This window comes from Oncorhynchus masou, chromosome 16, assembly GCF_036934945.1.
Source record: "Oncorhynchus masou masou isolate Uvic2021 chromosome 16, UVic_Omas_1.1, whole genome shotgun sequence".
NCBI lineage: Eukaryota > Metazoa > Chordata > Actinopteri > Salmoniformes > Salmonidae > Oncorhynchus > Oncorhynchus masou.
This window is the reverse complement of record NC_088227.1, coordinates 4,621,013-4,642,665: the sequence shown is the minus strand read 5'-3', so window position 1 is coordinate 4,642,665 and position 21,653 is coordinate 4,621,013. Positions and strand designations below refer to the sequence as shown.

General features: G+C 45.3%; 1 protein-coding gene across 1 annotated transcript in view; it reads left to right on the top strand.

The window, feature by feature from the left end:
- Positions 1–21,653, top strand: part of LOC135557144 (rho-associated protein kinase 2-like) — a 109,858-nt gene that overhangs the window by 28,766 nt on the left and 59,439 nt on the right. Inside the window, exon 3 of the mRNA XM_064990357.1 lies at positions 17,578–17,669. Within this exon, the coding sequence (XP_064846429.1) occupies positions 17,578–17,669 (92 nt within the window). The remainder of the gene's footprint in view (positions 1–17,577; positions 17,670–21,653) is intronic.

Below are 21,653 nucleotides of genomic sequence, written 5' to 3'. Positions count from 1 at the left end.
AATGATCTGAGCCGTCTCCTTAGCAGAAGGGAGCTTATCGAGAGGAATGAAATGAGCCGCCTTAGAGAATCTATCGACAACCGTAAGAATAACTGTCTTCCCTGCTGATGAAGGCAGTCCGGTGATAAAATCTAAAGCGATGTGAGACCACGGTCGAGAGGGAATGGGAAGCGGTCTGAGACGGCCGGCAGGAGGAGAGTTCCCAGATTTAGTCTGCGCGCAGACCGAACAAGCGGCGACAAATCGACGCGCGTCACGTTCCCGAGTGGGCCACCAGAAACGCTGGCGAATGGAAGCGGCGTACCCCGAACGCCGGGGTGGCCGGCTAACTTGGCAGAGTGGGCCCACTGAAGAACGGCCGGACGAGTAGGAACGGGAACGAACAGAAGGTTCCTAGGACAAGCTCGCGGCGACGGAGTGTGAGCGAGTGCTTGCTTTACCTGCCTCTCAATTCCCCAGACAGTCAACCCGACAACACGCCCCTCAGGGAGAATCCCTCGGGGTCGGTGGAGACCTCAGAAGAACTGAAGAGACGAGATAAAGCATCAGGCTTGGTGTTTTTGAGCCCGGACGATAAGAAATAACAAACTCGAAACGAGCGAAAAACAGAGCCCAACGAGCCTGACGCGCATTAAGTCGTTTGGCTGAACGGATGTACTCAAGGTTCCTATGGTCAGTCCAAATGACAAAAGGAACGGTCGCCCCCTCCAACCACTGTCGCCATTCGCCTAGGGCTAAGCGGATGGCGAGCAGTTCGCGATTACCAACATCATAGTTACGTTCTGACGGCGATAAGCGATGAGAGAAAAACGCGCAAGGATGGACCTTGCCGTCAGAGAGAGAGCGCTGAGAAAGAATGGCTCCCACGCCCACCTCTGACGCGTCAACCTCAACAACAAACTGACTAGAGATGTCAGGTGTAACAAGAATAGGTGCGGATGTAAAACGATTCTTAAGAAGATCAAAAGCTCCCTGGGCGGAAACGGACCACTTAAAGCACGTCTTAACAGAAGTAAGGGCTGTGAGGGGAGCTGCCACCTGACCGAAATTACGGATGAAACGACGATAGAAATTAGCGAAGCCCAGAAAGCGCTGCAGCTCGACGCGTGACTTAGGAACGGGCCAATCAATGACAGCCTGGACCTTAGCGGGATCCATCTTAATGCCCTCAGCGGAAATAACGGAACCGAGAAAAGGGACAGAGGCGGCATGAAAAGTGCACTTCTCAGCCTTCACATAAAGACAGTTCTCCAAAAGGCGCTGGAGGACGCGTCGCACGTGCTGAACATGAATCGAGAGAGACGGTGAAAAAATCAGGATATCGTCCATGTAAACGAAAACAAAAATGTTCAGCATGTCTCTCAGGACGTCGTTAACTAGTGCCTGAAAGACAGCTGGAGCGTTAACGAGGCCGAAAGGAAGAACCCGGTATTCAAAGTGCCCTAACGGAGTGTTAAACGCCGTCTTCCACTCGTCCCCCTCCCTGATGCGCACGAGATGGTAGGCGTTACGAAGGTCCAATTTGGTGAAAAACCTGGCTCCCTGCAGGATCTCGAAGGCTGAAGACATAAGAGGAAGCGGATAACAATTCTTAACTGTTATGTCATTCAGCCCTCGATAATCCACGCATGGGCGCAGGGACCCGTCCTTCTTCTGAACAAAAAAAAACCCCGCTCCGGCGGGAGAGGAGGAGGAGACTATGGTACCGGCGTCGAGCGAAACCGACAAATAATCCTCGAGAGCCTTACGTTCGGGAGCCGACAGAGAGTATAATCTACCCCGGGGGAGTAGTTCCCGGAAGGAGATCAATACTACAGTCATACGACCGGTGTGGAGGAGAGAAGTGGCCTTGGAACGACTGAACACCGTGCGCAGATCGTGATACTCCTCCGGCACCCCTGTCAAATCGCCAGGCTCCTCCTGTGAAGAAGAGACAGAGGAAACAGGAGGGATAGCAGACATTAAACAGGTCACATGACAAGAAACATTCCAGGATAGGATAGTATTACTAGACCAATTAATAGAAGGGTTATGGCGCACTAGCCAGGGATGACCCAAAACAACAGGTGTAAAAGGTGAACGAAAAATTAAAAAAGAAATGGTTTCGCTATGATTACCAGAGACAGTGAGGGTTAAAGGCAGCGTCTCACGCTGAATCTTGGGGAGAGAACTACCATCTAAAGCGAACAAGGCCGTGGGCTCCCTAACTGTCTGAGAGGAATGTCATGTTCCCGAGCCCAGGTCTCGTCCATAAAACAGCCCTCCGCCCCAGAGTCTATCAAGGCACTGCAGGAAGCAGATGAACCGGGCCAGCGGAGATGGACCGGAAAAGTAGTGCGTGATCCAGAAGGAGAGGCCTGAGTAGTTGCGCTCACCAGTAGCCCTCCTCTTACTGATGAGCTCTGGCTTTTACTGGACATGAGGTGACAAAATGACCAGCGGAGCCGCAGTAGAGACAGAGGCGATTGGTGATTCTCCGTTCCTTCTCCTTGGCCGAGATGCGGATACCCCCAGCTGCATAGGCTCAGCATCCGAGCCGGCGGAGGAGGGTGGCAGTGATGCGGCAGGTGGCAGTGATGTGGAGAGGGGAGCAACGGAGAACGCGAGCTCCTTTCCACGAGCTCGGCGACGAAGATCAAACCGTCGCTCTATGCGAATAGCGAGAGCTATTAAGGAGTCCAGACTGGAAGGAACCTCCCGGGAGAGGATCTCATCCTTAACCTCGACGAGGAGACCCTCCAGAAAACGAGCGAGCAAAGCCGGCTCGTTCCAGTCACTAGAGGCAGCGAGAGTGCGAAACTCAATAGAATAATCCGTTATGGATCGATTCCCCTGACATAGGAAAGACAGGGCCCTGGAAGCCTCCTCCCCAAAAACAGAACGGTCAAAAACCCGTATCATCTCCTCCTTAAAGTCCTGATACTGGTTAATACACTCAGCCCTCGCCTCCCAGATTGCCGTGCCCCACTCACGCGCCCGTCCGGTAAGGAGAGAAATGACGTAGGCGATGCGGGCTGCGCTCCTGGAGTAAGTGTTGGGCTGGAGAGAGAACACCACATCACACTGAGTGAGGAATGAGCGGCACTCAGTGGGCTCCCCAGAGTAACACGGCGGGTTGTTGATCCTGGGCTCCGGAGACTCGGAAACCCTGGAAGTGGGCGGTGGATCGAGGTGGAGTTGGTGAACCTGTCTTGTGAGGTCAGAGACTTGGACGGCCAGGGTTTCAACGGCATGTCGAGCAGCAGACAATTCCTCCTCGTGTCTGCCTAGCATCGCTCCCTGGATCTCGACGGCGGAGTGAAAAGGGTCCGGAGCCGCTGGGTCCATTCTTGGTCTGATTCTTCTGTTATGTACTTGAGTGAAGACCCAAAAGCGGTTTTAACAGAAAACAGAGTTCTTTAATGAAAAACAGGAATGGCATAAATCCTCTTCCAACGTAGTCAATGGAACAAAAAGAACGTTAGTATAATGCAGGATGCACCTGCCAGGCGGACTCCGACAGGATAGGACAAGGTGGAAGCAAACGGGACGACAGCTTGCTTCTGGCATCAAAAACACAAACAAGAATCAGACACTGAAAGTAGCAGGACCAGAGAGAGAAATAGAGACCTAATCAGAGGGGGAAGAGAGAACAGGTGGGAAGGAGTGAATGAGCTAGTTAGGGGAGATGTAGAACAGCTGAAGAATGAGAGACAGAGAAGGTAACCTAAAAAGACCAGCAGAGAGAGACAGAGTGAAGAGAAAGGACAGGAACAGACATAACAAGACATGACAGATGTGTAATAATGTGATTGTGTTTGTATGTGTGATTGACTCTATGTACATTAATGAGAGAAAATGTATAGGGGTACTCACAGTGCTTGGAGAGGAAACATTCAACGTGCCAGTAGATGAGCGGGCACATGAGATGTGGCTTCAGTTCATGTCAGGAGAGAGATTACAATGGTAGTGGAGTGGTCATCACCTCTTAAGAAGGGAACAGGAGAGGACTTAGCTGTGAATACAAATAGCAGATACATTCCATTACAGCTGCGCCATCGTGCCATCGTAAGTTTGGGCAACAAGTTTCTCCATAAAGATGAACTCAGACATCTCAGAAATCACAAAGTCAAACACCGACTGCACATTTCGTCCATTTGACACATCAAAGTAGCCCAAAAAACATTCCTGAATGAATCCCTGATCATCCACATACCTGACGATAACTGACAACTGCAAGCAGACTGGTGGCACCATAATGTTTACACCCCCCCGGGGCCTGGAGTTTTTCCTTATATGATAACCTAACTAGGAAAACTCTGGAACCTATACGGTATGACAGTGATTAATCAGTTATGAAAATGATTTCTATGGGCTATGATGTGACCAGTTTTTCATACTCAGGTCACATGATGGTCCTGATGGGGATGAAAACCCTGTCAAACTGCAGCAACCTTATACAGGGCTTCGGAAAGTATTCAGACCCTTGAATTTTTCCATATTTTGTGACTCTAAAATTGATTAAATAAAACAAATCCTCAGCAATCTACACACAATACCCCATAATGACAAAGAGAAAACAGTTTTTTAGAATGTTTTACAAATGTATTACAAATAAAAAACAGAATACCTTATTCACATAAATTATCCTTTGCTATGAAACTCGAAATTGAGCTCAGGTGCATCCTGTTTCTTTGATCATCCTTGAGATGTGTCTACAACTTGATTGAAGTCCACCTGTGGTAAATTCAATTGATTGGACATGATTTGGAAAGGCACCCACCTGTCTATATAAGGTCTCACAGTTGACAGTGCATGTCAGACCAAAAATCAAGACATGAGGTCGAATTAATTGTTTGAAGAGATCTGGGGAAGGGTACCAAAAACTGTCTGCATCATTGAAGGTCCCCAAGAACACAATGGGCTCCATCATTCTTTAATGGAAGAATTTTGGAATCATCAATACTCTTCCTAGAGCTGGCCGCCCGGCTAAACTGAGAAATCGGGGGAGAAGGGCCTTGTTCAGGGAGGTGACCAAGAACCAGATGGACACTCTGACAGAGCACTAGAGTTCCTCTGTGGAGATGGGAGAACCTTCCAGAAGGACAACCATCTCTGCAGCACTCCACCAATCAGGCCTTTATGTTAGAATGGCCAGAGAGCTAGACGGAAGCCACTCCTCAGTAAAAGGCACATGACAGCCCGCTTTGAGTTTGCCAAAATGCACGTTAAGACTCTTAGACCACAAGAAGCAAGATTCTCTGGTCTGATGAAACTAAGATGAAACTCTTTGGCCTGAATGCCAAGTGTCATTTCTCGTGGAAATCTGGCATCATCCCTACGGTGAAGCATGGTGGTGGCAGCATCATGCTGTGGGCATGTTTTTCAGCGGCAGGGACTGGGAAACTACTCAGAATTGAGGCAAAGAGCAAAGTACAGAGAGATCCTGAGGGATCAGACTGAGATGAAAATTCATTTTCCAACAGGACAATGAACCTAAACACACAGGCAAGAGAAAGCAGGAGTGGCTTCGGTACAAGTCTCTGAATGTCCTTGAGTTGCCCAGCCAGAACCCGATCGAACATCTCTACAGTAACCTGAAAATAGCTGTGCAGCAATGCTCCCAATCAAACCTGACAGCTTGAGAGGATCTGCAGAGAAGAATGGGAGAAACTCCCCAAATTAAGGTGTGCCAAGCTTGTAGCTTCATACCCAATAAGACTCGATGCTGTAATCGCTGCCAAAGGTGCTTCAAAAATGTACTGAGTAAAGGGTCTGAATACTTATGTAAATGTCATATTTTAGTTTATTTTTTAATTAATTAGCAAACATTTCTAAAATCCTGTTTTCGATTTCTCATTGTGGCGTATTGTGTGTAGATTGATGAGGGGTAAAAAAACCTATTTTAAAACATTTTAGAATAAGGCTGTAACCTAACAAAATGTGCAAAAAGTCAAGGGGTCTGAATACTTTCTGAAGGCACTGTACTTGTTCATATTCATTATATTTAGACTAGATTAAGAGGGGGGGTTTCCTGTACTCCGACACAGAGACCACAACTGACAGTAGAACTCACAGGGCTGAGCTTGCTTCATGCATGTTTGCATCATGCAGGCCTATGCACCATTATTATGTTGATTTGATTAATTTCAGTTCGTCATTTTGGATTGAAAACGTATAGGCAGCCTAGCTAGCCCAAGTTTGAATATAAATCAAATTTGATCACATGGACTATAAATACATAACGTTACCAATTTGTTTACCCTGACCAGATTGGCAGGGTGCGTAGGCTGTATGCAGCTGCTCTTATTAGTGGCCTAAAGGTGATCAGACTGAAAAATCATCTCGTTTTCATCCCATACAGCATGTCAGATCTCTGTTTAGGTGTAGCCTCGGCAAATGCAACATTTATGTAATTAGTTTTTACTTGTGTCTGTTGGGAGTGATTATGAGTTTTCACCTTTGCTAAATAAATACAGAAGGAAAGTGGAAAGCCTACTTGAGAGCGAAAAAATGTGCCAACCTCTTTTTAGCCTCACTTGTAATGGATGATGAGATGGAAGCTATCAAATCATTCTTTGTTGATTTTGACATTCCAGAAAAGACAGTCAAAAGTTCCATGTTCAGCAAGAAAGCATCATAACGTGCCATTACCTCTACAAGCCCCTTGTAGTTGCTCATGTTAGTGGAACTTTCCCTCTCGTCGTGTCCTCTAAAAGACAATTGTTGTATGCCCAAAAATGCAGTGGTGTCGATGAATCACTTGACAACATCCCTGTTTCTTCGTTGTGTTGCACAGTTTGAATACGCAGAAGTTCGTCCACATGATCGATGCGGCTTTTTCCCAGAAGCTTGTATCTGATATAGGCATTTATATGCTCCTTGCTTTTGTTATGCCATTTAACTGAATGATCAATGTTCTTCAGATCACTGTACCCCCTTTTGCCCATATCTTTCCAAAAGGCCACCAATACAGGGTGCTTGATGAAAGACTCCCTGTTGATGAAAGGCTCCCAGCTGACTTTTGATACCAATCAATACGAACACCCTCACCTTTTCATCCTTCTACATGAAACTGATCTCAGGCAGAGGTCGACCCTCGGTTTTAATTCACACCTTTTCATCCTTCTACATGAAACTGATCTCAGGCAGAGGTCAACCCTCGGTTTTAATTCACACCTTTTCATCCTTCTACATGAAACTGATCTCAGGCAGAGGTCAACCCTCGGTTTTAATTCACACCTTTTCATCCTTCTACATGAAACTGATCTCAGGCAGAGGTCAACCCTCGGTTTTAATTCACACCTTTTCATCCTTCTACATGAAACTGATCTCAGGCAGAGGTCAACCCTCGGTTTTAATTCACACCTTTTCATCCTTCTACATGAAACTGATCTCAGGCAGAGGTCAACCCTCGGTTTTAATTCACACCTTTTCATCCTTCTACATGAAACTGATCTCAGGCAGAGGTCAACCCTCGGTTTTAATTCACACCTTTTCATCCTTCTACATGAAACTGATCTCAGGCAGAGGTCAACCCTCGGTTTTAATTCACACCTTTTCATCCTTCTACATGAAACTGATCTCAGGCAGAGGTCAACCCTCGGTTTTAATTCACACCTTTTCATCCTTCTACATGAAACTGATCTCAGGCAGAGGTCGACCCTCGGTTTTAATTCACACCTTTTCATCCTTCTACATGAAACTGATCTCAGGCAGAGGTCGACCCTCGGTTTTAATTCACACCTTTTCATCCTTCTACATGAAACTGATCTCAGGCAGAGGTCGACCCTCGGTTTTAATTCACACCTTTTCATCCTTCTACATGAAACTGATCTCAGGCAGAGGTCAACCCTCGGTTTTAATTCACACCTTTTCATCCTTCTACATGAAACTGATCTCAGGCAGAGGTCGACCCTCGGTTTTAATTCACACCTTTTCATCCTTCTACATGAAACTGATCTCAGGCAGAGGTCGACCCTCGGTTTTAATTCACACCTTTTCATCCTTCTACATGAAACTGATCTCAGGCAGAGGTCAACCCTCGGTTTTAATTCACACCTTTTCATCCTTCTACATGAAACTGATCTCAGGCAGAGGTCAACCCTCGGTTTTAATTCACACCTTTTCATCCTTCTACATGAAACTGATCTCAGGCAGAGGTCAACCCTCGGTTTTAATTCACACCTTTTCATCCTTCTACATGAAACTGATCTCAGACAGAGGTCAACCCTCGCTTTTAATTCACACCTTTTCATCCTTCTACATGAAACTGATCTCAGGCAGAGGTCAACCCTCGCTTTTAATTCACACCTTTTCATCCTTCTACATGAAACTTATCTCAGGCAGAGGTCGACCCTCGGTTTTAATTCACACCTTTTCATCCTTCTACATGAAACTGATCTCAGGCAGAGGTCGACCCTCGGTTTTAATTCACACCTTTTCATCCTTCTACATGAAACTGATCTCAGGCAGAGGTCGACCCTCGGTTTTAATTCACACCTTTTCATCCTTCTACATGAAACTGATCTCAGGCAGAGGTCAACCCTCGGTTTTAATTCACACCTTTTCATCCTTCTACATGAAACTGATCTCAGGCAGAGGTCAACCCTCGCTTTTAATTCACACCTTTTCATCCTTCTACATGAAACTGATCTCAGGCAGAGGTCAACCCTCGCTTTTAATTCACACCTTTTCATCCTTCTACATGAAACTGATCTCAGGCAGAGGTCAACCCTCGCTTTTAATTCACACCTTTTCATCCTTCTACATGAAACTGATCTCAGGCAGAGGTCAACCCTCGGTTTTAATTCACACCTTTTCATCCTTCTACATGAAACTGATCTCAGGCAGAGGTCAACCCTCGGTTTTAATTCACACCTTTTCATCCTTCTACATGAAACTGATCTCAGGCAGAGGTCAACCCTCGGTTTTAATTCACACCTTTTCATCCTTCTACATGAAACTGATCTCAGGCAGAGGTCAACCCTCGGTTTTAATTCACACCTTTTCATCCTTCTACATGAAACTGATCTCAGGCAGAGGTCAACCCTCGGTTTTAATTCACACCTTTTCATCCTTCTACATGAAACTGATCTCAGGCAGAGGTCAACCCTCGGTTTTAATTCACACCTTTTCATCCTTCTACATGAAACTGATCTCAGGCAGAGGTCAACCCTCGGTTTTAATTCACACCTTTTCATCCTTCTACATGAAACTGATCTCAGGCAGAGGTCGACCCTCGGTTTTAATTCACACCTTTTCATCCTTCTACATGAAACTGATCTCAGGCAGAGGTCAACCCTCGGTTTTAATTCACACCTTTTCATCCTTCTACATGAAACTGATCTCAGACAGAGGTCAACCCTCGGTTTTAATTCACACCTTTTCATCCTTCTACATGAAACTGATCTCAGGCAGAGGTCGACCCTCGGTTTTAATTCACACCTTTTCCATTTACTGAAAGGGGTTATTCAACAGAAAGTTCACAACATTTTCTGTAGCGTTGGCCATTCTGTCGGCGAAAACTGCATGCTTGTGCTGGTACTGAAGACACCAAGGTAAATTGAAATAAATTGCATTAACTAGACACACACAAGAATAAAGTTCTAAAACCAAGAAAACTATTTATAATCTACCACCTCTGTCTCCTGTAATTTGAAAAAACTAATTTGAATGGAATAATATCCTAAAAATGCTCAACTATCACTTTCCACTCTTCATTTCTATCCAATAAGGTCACCAACTCAGCAAGCTTCTGAACGCATAGAACTCCCCCCCTTAATGCTCTGCAGTACAACCCCGATACAACACACTAGGTTGATTCTCTAATCCTATGATTGGATGGACAACATGTCACTTTATACTACAAATGCTTTGATTGGTTGGAGATCGTCCTCCGGGAGGTGGTCATAATTACCATGTAGGTCTATGGAAGGGGGTGAGGCCAAGAGCCTCCTAGGTTTTGTATTGAAGTAAACGTAGCCAGAGGAAAACGGAAGCTAGCTGTCCTCCGGCTACACCATGGTGCTAGACCAGAGAGTGCTGCTGAAGTTACCATAGACCATTGCAAAACAGTGTATTTTAATCAATTATTTGGTGACATATGAATATATTTAGTAGTATCTGAAGAGGATAACCTTTTTAATGTTTCACTATTTTTATGAAATTTCATTGAGGATGGTCCTCCTCTGAGGAGCCTCCACTCCTATATACCATCCCAATCCCTTTATACCATCCCAATCCCTTTATACCATCCCAATCCCTATATACCATCCCAATCCCTTTATACCATCCCAATCCCTTTATACCATCCCAATCCCTTTATACCATCCCAATCCCTTTATACCATCCCAATCCCTTTATACCATCCCAATCCCTATATACCATCCCAATCCCTTTATACCATCCCAATCCCTTTATACCATCCCAATCCCTTTATACCATCCCAATCCCTTTATACCATCCCAATCCCTATATACCATCCCAATCCCTATATACCATCCCAATCCCTTTATACCATCCCAATCCCTATATACCATCCCAATCCCTTTATACCATCCCAATCCCTTTATACCATCCCAATCCCTTTATACCATCCCAATCCCTTTATACCATCCCAATCCCTATATACCATCCCAATCCCTATATACCATCCCAATCCCTTTATACCATCCCAATCCCTTTATACCATCCCAATCCCTATATACCATCCCAATCCCTTTATACCATCCCAATCCCTATATACCATCCCAATCCCTTTATACCATCCCAATCCCTATATACCATCCCAATCCCTTTATACCATCCCAATCCCTATATACCATCCCAATCCCTTTATACCATCCCAATCCCTATATACCATCCCAATCCCTTTATACCATCCCAATCCCTATATACCATCCCAATCCCTATATACCATCCCAATCCCTTTATACCATCCCAATCCCTATATACCATCCCAATCCCTTTATACCATCCCAATCCCTTTATACCATCCCAATCCCTTTATACCATCCCAATCCCTATATACCATCCCAATCCCTTTATACCATCCCAATCCCTATATACCATCCCAATCCCTTTATACCATCCCAATCCCTTTATACCATCCCAATCCCTTTATACCATCCCAATCCCTATATACCATCCCAATCCTTTATACCATCCCAATCCCTATATACCATCCCAATCCCTTTATACCATCCCAATCCCTATATACCATCCCAATCCCTTTATACCATCCCAATCCCTTTATACCATCCCAATCCCTTTATACCATCCCAATCCCTTTATACCATCCCAATCCCTTTATACCACCCCAATCCCTTTATACCATCCCAATCCCTTTATACCATCCCAATCCCTTTATACCATCCCAATCCCTTTATACCATCCCAATCCCTTTATACCATCTCAATCCCTTTATACCATCCCAATCCCTTTATACCATCCCAATCCCTTTATACCATCCCAATCCCTATATACCATCCCAATCCCTTTATACCATCCCAATCCCTTTATACCATCCCAATCCCTTTATACCATCCCAATCCCTATATACCATCCCAATCCCTTTATACCATCCCAATTCCTTTATACCATCCCAATCCCTTTATACCATCCCAATCCCTTTATACCATCCCAATCCCTTTATACCATCCCAATCCCTATATACCATCCCAATCCCTATATACCATCCCAATCCCTTTATACCATCCCAATCCCTTTATACCATCCCAATCCCTTTATACCATCCCAATCCCTATATACCATCCCAATCCCTATATACCATCCCAATCCCTTTATACCATCCCAATCCCTATATACCATCCCAATCCCTTTATACCATCCCAATCCCTGTATACCATCCCAATCCCTTTATACCATCCCAATCCCTTTATACCATCCCAATCCCTTTATACCATCCCAATCCCTATATACCATCCCAATCCCTTTATACCATCCCAATCCCTTTATACCATCCCAATCCCTTTATACCATCCCAATCCCTATATACCATCCCAATCCCTATATACCATCCCAATCCCTTTATACCATCCCAATCCCTTTATACCATCCCAATCCCTTTATACCATCCCAATCCCTTTATACCATCCCAATCCCTATATACATCCCAATCCCTTTATACCATCCCAATCCCTATATACCATCCCAATCCCTTTATACCATCCCAATCCCTTTATACCATCCCAATCCCTTTATACCATCCCAATCCCTTTATACCATCCCAATCCCTTTATACCATCCCAATCCCTTTATACCATCCCAATCCCTTTATACCATCCCAATCCCTTTATACCATCCCAATCCCTGTATACCATCCCAATCCCTTTATACCATCCCAATCCCTTTATACCATCCCAATCCCTTTATACCATCCCAATTCTAGGCTCCGTTCAATATCTCAGTCCATTGTCATCCTTAGTTACAGGTTTCGGTATTGACCCCTGCCTTGCAATATTTCACATTAGACCACTATATAATGTGAAAGGACCACCAGAGGGCAGGCTGGGCTCATGGATAGTAGCCCAACAAGGCATGGGAGACAAGGTAACCAGAGGCAATTAAGCACAGCTGACGGTACTAATGATATATTCTCCTTCCCCTATAAGAGAGAGTATGGAACCAGCAGAGAGGGGGGGGGGGGGAAACGATCTCTGGGAGATGGCCACCGAGAGAGAGGAGCTATCCAGGAAGAACCACTAAGACGGTGACAATCCTGTGACTTTTGTTGTAGTTTAAAGATAATCCTATTGTGTTCCTGTTTCATCTGGAGAAGATGTATGTTTTTCATTGATTATGTTGGAGTGTTTGTGTTGACCAAATGCCCTCAATAGAGAACTGTGTTCAATCAAGAAAACCTACTCCTGACTCTTTTATTCCACCTTCCCGCTTTAGAGTGACGCCCAATAACTTGGTCTGCTCTCAATAATGAGCATTATGAAACCAGTACCATATAATATCACCCTTACATGCTGACCAGACCTGTTGATAATGTCCACTCACACCAGACACGATCAAGACACGCGGGTTGAAATATCAGGTCGAAAACCATGAAACATTTATGACAATTTAGCTAGCTAGTTTGCTGTTGCCAGCTAATTTGTCCTGGGATATGAACATTGGGTTGTTATTTTACCTGAAATGCACAAGGTCCTCTACTCTGACAATTCATCCACAGATAAAAGGGTAAACCAAGTTTGTTTCTAGTGATCTCTCCTCCTTCAGGCTTCTTCTTCTTTGGACTTTATATGGCGGTTGACAACCAACGTTAAGATGGCATTATCAATACAAACTGGATTGGAGTGTGGACCTCAGTTTCTTTCAATAACCCACGTGGGTATACACTCCTAAAAACCAATGAGGAGATGGCCCGTGGGTATATGCTCCTAAAAACCAATGAGGAGATGGTGTCTCCGGAAGGTGGTGATTGACTCCGCTGTCCTGGCGTCGTGAGGGAGTTTGTTCCACCATTGGTCTTGTAGCGGATGCGAGCTTCAACTGGAAGCCAGTGGAGAGAGCGGAGGAGCGGGGTGACGTGAGAGAACTTGGGAAGGTTGAACACCAGACGGGCTGCGGCGTTCTACATTTACATTTACATTTAAGTCATTTAGCAGACGCTCTTATCCAGAGCGACTTACAAATTGGATGAGTTGTAGGGGTTTAATGGCACAGGCAGGGAGCCCAGCCAACAGCGAGTTGCAGTAATCCAGACGGGAGATGACAAGTGCCTGGATTAGGACCTGCGCCGCTTCCTGTGTGAGGCAGGGTCGTACTCTGCGGAAGTTGTAGAGCATGAACCTACAGGAACGGGCCACCGCCTTGATGTTAGTTGAGAACGACAGGGTGTTGTCCAGGATCACGCCAAGGTTCTTAGCGCTCTGGGAGGAGGACACAATGGAGTTGTCAACCGTGATGGCGAGATCATGGAACGGGCAGTCCTTCCCCGGGAGGAAGAGCAGCTCCGTCTTGCCGAGGTTCAGCTTGAGGTGGTGATCCGTCATCCACACTGATATGTCTGCCAGACATGCAGAGATGCGATTCGCCACCTGGTCATCAGAAGGGGAAAGGAGAAGATTAATTGTGTGTCGTCTGCATAGCAATGATAGGAGTGACCATGTGAGGTTATGACAGAGCCAAGTGACTTGGTGTATAGCGAGAATAGGAGAGGGCCTAGAACAGAGCCCTGGGGGACACCAGTGGTGAGAGCGCGTGGCGAGGAGACAGATTCTCGCCACGCCACCTGGTAGGAGCGACCTGTCAGGTAGGACACAATCCAAGCGTGGGCCGCGCCGGAGATGCCCAACTCGGAGAGGGTGGAGAGGAGGATCTGATGGTTCACAGTATCGAAGGCAGCCGATAGGTCTAGAAGGATGAGAGCAGAGGAGAGAGAGTTAGCTTTGGCAGTGCGGAGCGCCTCCGTGATACAGAGAAGAGCAGTCTCAGTTGAATGACTAGTCTTGAAACCTGACTGATTTGGATCAAGAAGGTCATTCTGAGAGAGATAGCGGGAGAGCTGGCCAAGGACGGCACGTTCAAGAGTTTTGGAGAGAAAAGAAAGGAGGGATACTGGTCTGTAGTTGTTGACATCGGAGGGATTGAGTGTAGGTTTTTTCAGAAGGGGTGCAACTCTCGCTCTATGGAAGACGGAAGGGACGTAGCCAGCGGTCAGGAATGAGTTGATGAGCGAGGTGAGGTAAGGGAGAAGGTCTCCGGAAATGGTCTGGAGAAGAGAGGAGGGGATAGGGTCAAGCGGGCAGGTTGTTGGGCGGCCGGCCGTCACAAGAAGCGAGATTTCATCTGGAGAGAGAGGGGAGAAAGAGGTCAGAGCACAGGGTAGGGCAGTGTGAGCAGAACCAGCGGTGTCGTTTGACTTAGCAAACGAGGATCGGATGTCGTCGACCTTCTTTTCAAAATGGTTGACGAAGTCATCTGCAGAGAGGGAGGAGGGGGGGGGAGGGGGAGGAGGATTCAGGAGGGAGGAGAAGGTGGCAAAGAGCTTCCTAGGGTTAGAGGCAGATGCTTGGAATTTAGAGTGGTAGAAAGTGGCTTTAGCAGCAGAGACAGAGGAGGAAAATGTAGAGAGGAGGGAGTGAAAGGATGCCAGGTCCGCAGGGAGGCGAGTTTTCCTCCATTTCCGCTCGGCTGCCCGGAGCACATCTCCTCATCTCCAATGAGGAGATGGCCCGTGGGTATACGCTCCTAAAAACCAATGAGGAGATGGCCCGTGGGTATATGCTACTGAAAACCAATGAGGAGATGGCCCGTGGGTATATGCTACTGAAAACCAATGAGGAGATGGCCCGTGGGTATACGCTCCTAAAAACCAATGAGGAGATGGCCCGTGGGTATATGCTACTGAAAACCAATGAGGAGATGGCCCGTGGGTATATGCTACTGAAAACCAATGAGGAGATGGCCCGTGGGTATATGCTACTGAAAACCAATGAGGAGATGGCCCGTGGGTATACGCTCCTAAAAACCAATGAGATGGGAGATGTGGGACTTGCAGCACGTCATGTGTCACTAATAGAGCCAAGTTCTATTTTAGCGCCTGGCTACATGCGCACGTGACGCGAGAATTGTGGTCTGCATATTACTGTAGTAATACAACGCTGTTATAAGAGCAAGTTAATTTAAAGTGTTACTGACCTTATCTGTATCTTACCTATGGAGATGTACAGTATAGAGAAATAACCAGTTTTTGCATGGACATTGCCATTAAGGGCTTCCTCCATTTCAAAGTAGTTAACTGGGTTGGGATTCCAATGGGTTGGGAGCAATCAGATAGCATTGTCTTCTTCAAATTGGTTTGCCTAGTGTGGCTTAAAGCTAATGGCTTTAAGCTCGATGGCCGCCATCTAGTGGTCGCAATAAATTAATGACACACAAGATTTTGTTCAAGACTCTAGGACTGCAGGTGGCGGGCGGTAAGTCACCAATATTAGGCTTGACAATTTTTTTTAAATGTACAACTTAAAATGCAGATAGCCTCAATGGTGCTGACCATGTTGTAACAGACAACATAATGGCACAGATGCAAAGTTGCGATCTCTGTACATCTCTATGATCTTACCTCGACATGTACAGTGCCTTCAGAAAGTATTCAGACCCCTTTACTCTTTTCACATTTTGTTATGTTACAACTCTATCCTAAAAATTATTTAAAAATCAGGGGAGAAGGTCCTTGGTCAGGGAGGTGACCAAGAACCCAATGGTCACTCTGACATAGCTTCAGAGTTCCTCTGTGGAGATGGGAGATTCTTCCACAACCATCTCTGCAGCACTCCACCAATCAGGCCATTATAGTAGAGTGGCCAGATGGAAGCTACTCTTCAGTAAAAGGCACATGACAGCTTGCTTGGAGTTTGCCAAAAGGCACCTAAATACTCTCAGACCATGAAAAACAAGATTCTCTGGTCTGATGAAACCAAGATTGAACTCTTTGACCTGAATGCCAAGCGTCAAGTATGGAGGAAACATTGCACCAACCCTACGGTGAATCGTGGTGGTGGCAGCATCATTGCTTTGAGGATCATTTTCAGCAGCAGGGAGACTAGTCAGGATCGAGGGAAAGATGACCGGAGCTAAGTACAGAGAGGTCCTTGATGAAAACCTGCTCCAGAGTGCTCAGGACCTCAGACTAGGGTGAAGTTTCACCTTCCAATGACAGGTGTAGACCTTACAGTGAAATGCTTACTTACGAGCCCTTAACTGACAGTGCAGTTTTAAAAAATACGGATAAGAATAAGAGATAAAAGTAACATGTAATTAAAGAGCAGCAGTAAAAAAATAACAATATATACAAGGGGTGCCGGTACAGAGTCAGTGTGCTGGGGCACCGGTTAGTTGAGGTAGTATGTACATGTAGGTAGAGTTAATTAAAGTGACTATGCATAGATGTCAACAGAGAGTGGCAGTGGTGTAGTGTGGAGAGGGAGGGGGCGGGGGGCAATGCGAGTAGTCTGCGTAACCATTTGATTAGATGTTCAGCAGTCTTATGGCTTGGAGGTAGAAGCTGTTTAGAAGTCTATTAGACCTAGACTTGGCGATCCCGTAGCGCTTGCCATGTGGTAGCAGAGAGAACAGTCTATGACTAGGGTGGCTGGAGTATGACAATTTTCAGCGCCTTCCTCTGACACCACCTGGTATAGAGCTCCTGGATGGCAGTAACTTGTGGTCGGAGGCCGAGCAGTTGCCATACCAGGCAGTGATGCAACCAGTCAGGCAGAATGCTCTCGATGGTGCAGCTATAAAACCTTTTGAGGATCTGAGAACCCATGCCAAATCTTTTCAGTCTCCTGAGGTGAAATAGGTTTTGTTGTGCCCACTTCACGACTGTCATGGTATGCTTGGACCATGTTAGTTTGTTGGTGATGTGGACACAAAGGAACTTGAAACTCTCAACCTGCAGCCCTGTCGATGAGATTGGGGACGTGCTCAGTCCTCTTTTTCCTGTATTCTACAATCATCTCCTTTGACCTGCCTTTGCCTTAGAACACAACCTTATGCAATTGACCTCTGTTTTTGCTATAGTATCCCGTGTGACCTCTGACGTCTGTGTCTGTCCTGCAGATGAGAAGTCCATGGTTAAGATGCGTGACCTGCAGGTAAAGCTGGAGGACTTTGACAGGGTGAAGATGATCGGCAGAGGAGCCTATGGAGAGGTGCACTGGTGAGGACCTCCCTCAGTGTGTGCACGCAGCAAAGATACATTGACATACAGTACATATTCTAAAATTGATTTTAATCTGTTTGTTTTTTTCTCCCTCATCAATCTACACACCTTCCCTCTTAATGGCAAAGCAAAACAGGTTTTCAGAAATGTTTGCTAATTTATTAAAAATGAAAAAATTAAATATCACATTTCCGTAAGTATTCAGACCCTTTACTCAGTACTTTTAAAGCACCTTTGGCAGCGATTACAGCCTTGTGTCTTCTTGGGTATGACGCTACAAGCTTGGCACAACTCTACTTGGGGAGTTTTTCGCATTCTTCGCTGCATATGCACTCGAGCTCTGTCAAGTTGGCTGGGGAGCGTTGCTGCACAGCTATTTTCAGGTCTCTCCAGAGACGTTCGATCAGGTTCAAGTGCAGGGTCTGGCTGGGCCACTGAAGGACATTCAGAGATTTGTCCCGAAGCCACTCCTGCGATGTCTTGGCTGTGTTCTTAGGGTCGTTGTCCTGTTGGAAGGTGAACCTTCGACCCAGTCTTAGAACCTACTCCAGAGTGGTCAGGATTTCACCTGTACTTTGTGTTGTTTATCTTGGCCTCGATCCTGACTAGTCTCCCATTACCTGCCGCTGAAAAACATCCCCACAGCATGATGCTGCCACCACCATGCTTCACCATAGGGATGATGCCAGGTTTCCTCCAGATATGACACTTGGCATTCAGGCCAAATAGTTCAATCTTTGTTTCATCAGACCAGAGAATCTTGTTTCTCATGGTATATGTGTTGTTTAGGCTTCCATCTGGCCACTCTACCATAATGGCCTGATTGGTGGAGTGCTGCAGAGATGGTTGTTCTTCTGGAAGGTTCTCCCATCTCCACAGAGGAACTCTGGAGCTCTGTCAGAGTGACCATCAGGTTCTTGGTCACCTCCCTGACCAATGCACTTCTCCTCCAATTGCTCAGTGTGGCTCGGCGGCCAGCTCGAGGAAGAGTCTTGGTGGTTCCAAACTTCTTCCATTAAAGATTGATGGAGGCCACTGTGTTCATTGGGGACCTTCTATGATGCAGAAATGTTTTGGTATCCTTCCCCAGATCTGTGCATCGACACAATCCTCACTCCGAGCTCTATAGACAATTCCTTCAACCTCATGACTTGGTTTTTGCTCTGACATACACTGTCAATTGTGGGACCTTTATATAGACAGGTGTGTGCCTTTCCAAATCATGTCCAATCAATTGCATTTAACCAGGGGTGGACTCCAATCAAGTTGTAGAAACATCTCAAGGATGGTCAATGGAAACAGGATGCACCTGAGGTCATTTTCGAGTCTCATAGCAAAGGGTCTGAATACTTATGTAAATAAGCAGTGGGGGAAAGAGTACTCAATTGTCATACTTGAGTAAAAGTAAAGATACCTTAATAGAAAATGACTCAAGTAAACTGCACCATTTTCTTGTTATTTTTAATGCTGGATAGCCAGGGGATAGCCAGGGGAACTCTCCAACACTCAGACATCATTTACAAATGAAGCATTTGTGTTTAGTGAGTCCGCCAGATCAGAGGTTGTAGGGATGGCCAGGGATGTTTTCTTAATAAGTGTGTCAATTGGACCCTTTTCCTGTCAAAATGTAACTATTTTTGGTTGTCAAGGAAAATGTATGGAGAAAAAATACTTTATTTTCTTTAGGAATGTAGTAGTAAAAAATATAAATTGTAAAGTACATATACGTAAACAAAAACTACTTAAGTAGTATTTTAAAGTATTTTTACTTAGGTACTTTACACCACTGTCAATACGGTATTTCTGTTTCTTATTTTAAATACATTTGCAAATATTTCTAAATACCTGTTTCCACTTTGTCATTATGGGGTATTGTATGTAGATTGCTGAGGATGATTTTTAAAATTATATATATTTTAGAATAAGGCTGTAACGTAACAAAATGTGGAAAATGTCAAGGGGTCTGAATACTTTCCGAAAATACCGTACAAACAGATTAAAATCATTTACATTTCTGCTTCTGTGTGAGTGCTTGCGTGTGTCTACCTCTGCCTGTCTATAATGTACCTCTAGCTGTGTGCATCTGGCTTTCCTCTGTGTGTTTTGCTTCTTCTGTGTGCCTTGTAATCGAGACAGGTCCGGTGAGTGTGTGTGTGTGTGTATGTCTGAGAGATATTCATTCTGTGTTTGTGTTTTGAAGTGTTGTGTGAAGAGGAGGGGGCTTGGTGGTCTGTGTGTGGTACACCACATTCATGTGCGCCAGTGGCGTGCCGTGGGCCTGGGGCCTGGGCCTTCAGTGAAGTCCTACACAGTCCCACCCAAATTAATCCACCTCTTATTACCATCATTATGATGCCATGGCTCTAGACACTATACATTTAGACAGAAACGCAGTATAACCAGGCATTGCCTCACCTTGAAATTGACATTTTTATTCAGAGAATTGCAGGGGAAGAGTACAATACCTTTTCATTGTGCAGCTTCGTTGCCCTGCGCGCTTGTTCGTTGAGCTGTAGATCCACTCGGGTGTCCCCAAAAGTTTTCAAAAGCACCATTGCTTGTAAGTGCCCAGCCGTACTTTGGTGTCTCGTTACTGCCTTGGTTAGACAACTCAGGTTTGCAAAGCCAGTGTGGCTCCAAACACCAAATCGATCACTTGCAAATAATAGGCATTCCCAGCAGTACAGTTTGCAGTGCTTCTCAGAGAGAGGGAGCCATTGATAGCGCTCATAGTTGGAACTTTGAAAGTGGCGAACGAACCCCTTTCCCGCCTGTGACAGGCTTTGTAGCGTCGGCGTCGACCTCTCTTGACAATGTCTAACTTTTCTTGAAAAGTTTGTCTTGAGAATGGCGTTATAATTATATCCTCGACCAAATCGATATCTTCTCCTTCCGCCATTGTGGGTTGAAAAAACAGCTTAGTAGTACGCAAATTAATTTGTTTATCAGTTTCCTAGTTCTGAGACCTGCCCATATAGGACCTGCTTCTCAATATTGGTAATCCAAATCAAAAGACGTGCACGCACTATGCCTGCAAGCTGGCTCCTGTGTAACACTGGGGCCAGCCAGCAGGCGTACAATAGCCAACTCTAAAGCTGATTGGTTGACACTAAATTTTCATTTCCATTCACTTTAAGCTACAAGTGCCCGCACTGTTGATTCTGAAGGCCTGGGGGCAGATTTTAGACCCCTGGCAACACATGATGGCTGAATATGATTGGATAAAAGATCTAACATAAAGACCAGCCCTCCAAATCTCAACCTGGGGCTGGAAGCAGTGCAACCAAGAGGAACGCTATGAAATGAAGAGTGTAACTCTTACTCTGGGGAATAATTTAATACATATTTGTGGGAAAATATATTTAAAAAAAAATGATATTCTGATGATGTTTAGGCCAGCAGAGAAGGCCTTGCTGGCCCTGACGGCCCACCACTGATGTGCGCACATGTCCTTCTGTGGGTATGTCTCTTATTATGGTGGTTTTCTGTGTTGTCGTGTTGGTTGCAGGACGTTATGTTATCAAGGGTCTTAAATATCTGCAACTTTTTGTCACGGTCAAAGTGACATTGTGTCATTCCAGCAATTGCAGTGCCTTCAGAAAGTATTCATTCCCTTTGACTTATTTGTCATTTTACTTTTTTTATAGCCTGAATTAAAAATGGATAAAATATATTACTGTTTCTCAAACTAGACAAACCTCCAACTCCTCTTTCTATTCTGGTTAGAGACAGTTTGCGCTGTTCTGTGAAGGGAGTAGTACACAGCATTGTACGGAATCTCCAGTTTCTTGGCAATTTCTCACATGGAATAGCCTTCATTTCTCAGAACATGAATAGACTGACGAGTTTCAGATGAAAAGTATTTGTTTCTGGCCATTTTGAGCCTGTAATCGAACCAATAAATGCTGATGCTCCAGATATTCAACTAGTCTAAAGAATGGCAGTTGTATTGCTTCTTTAATCAGTACAGCAC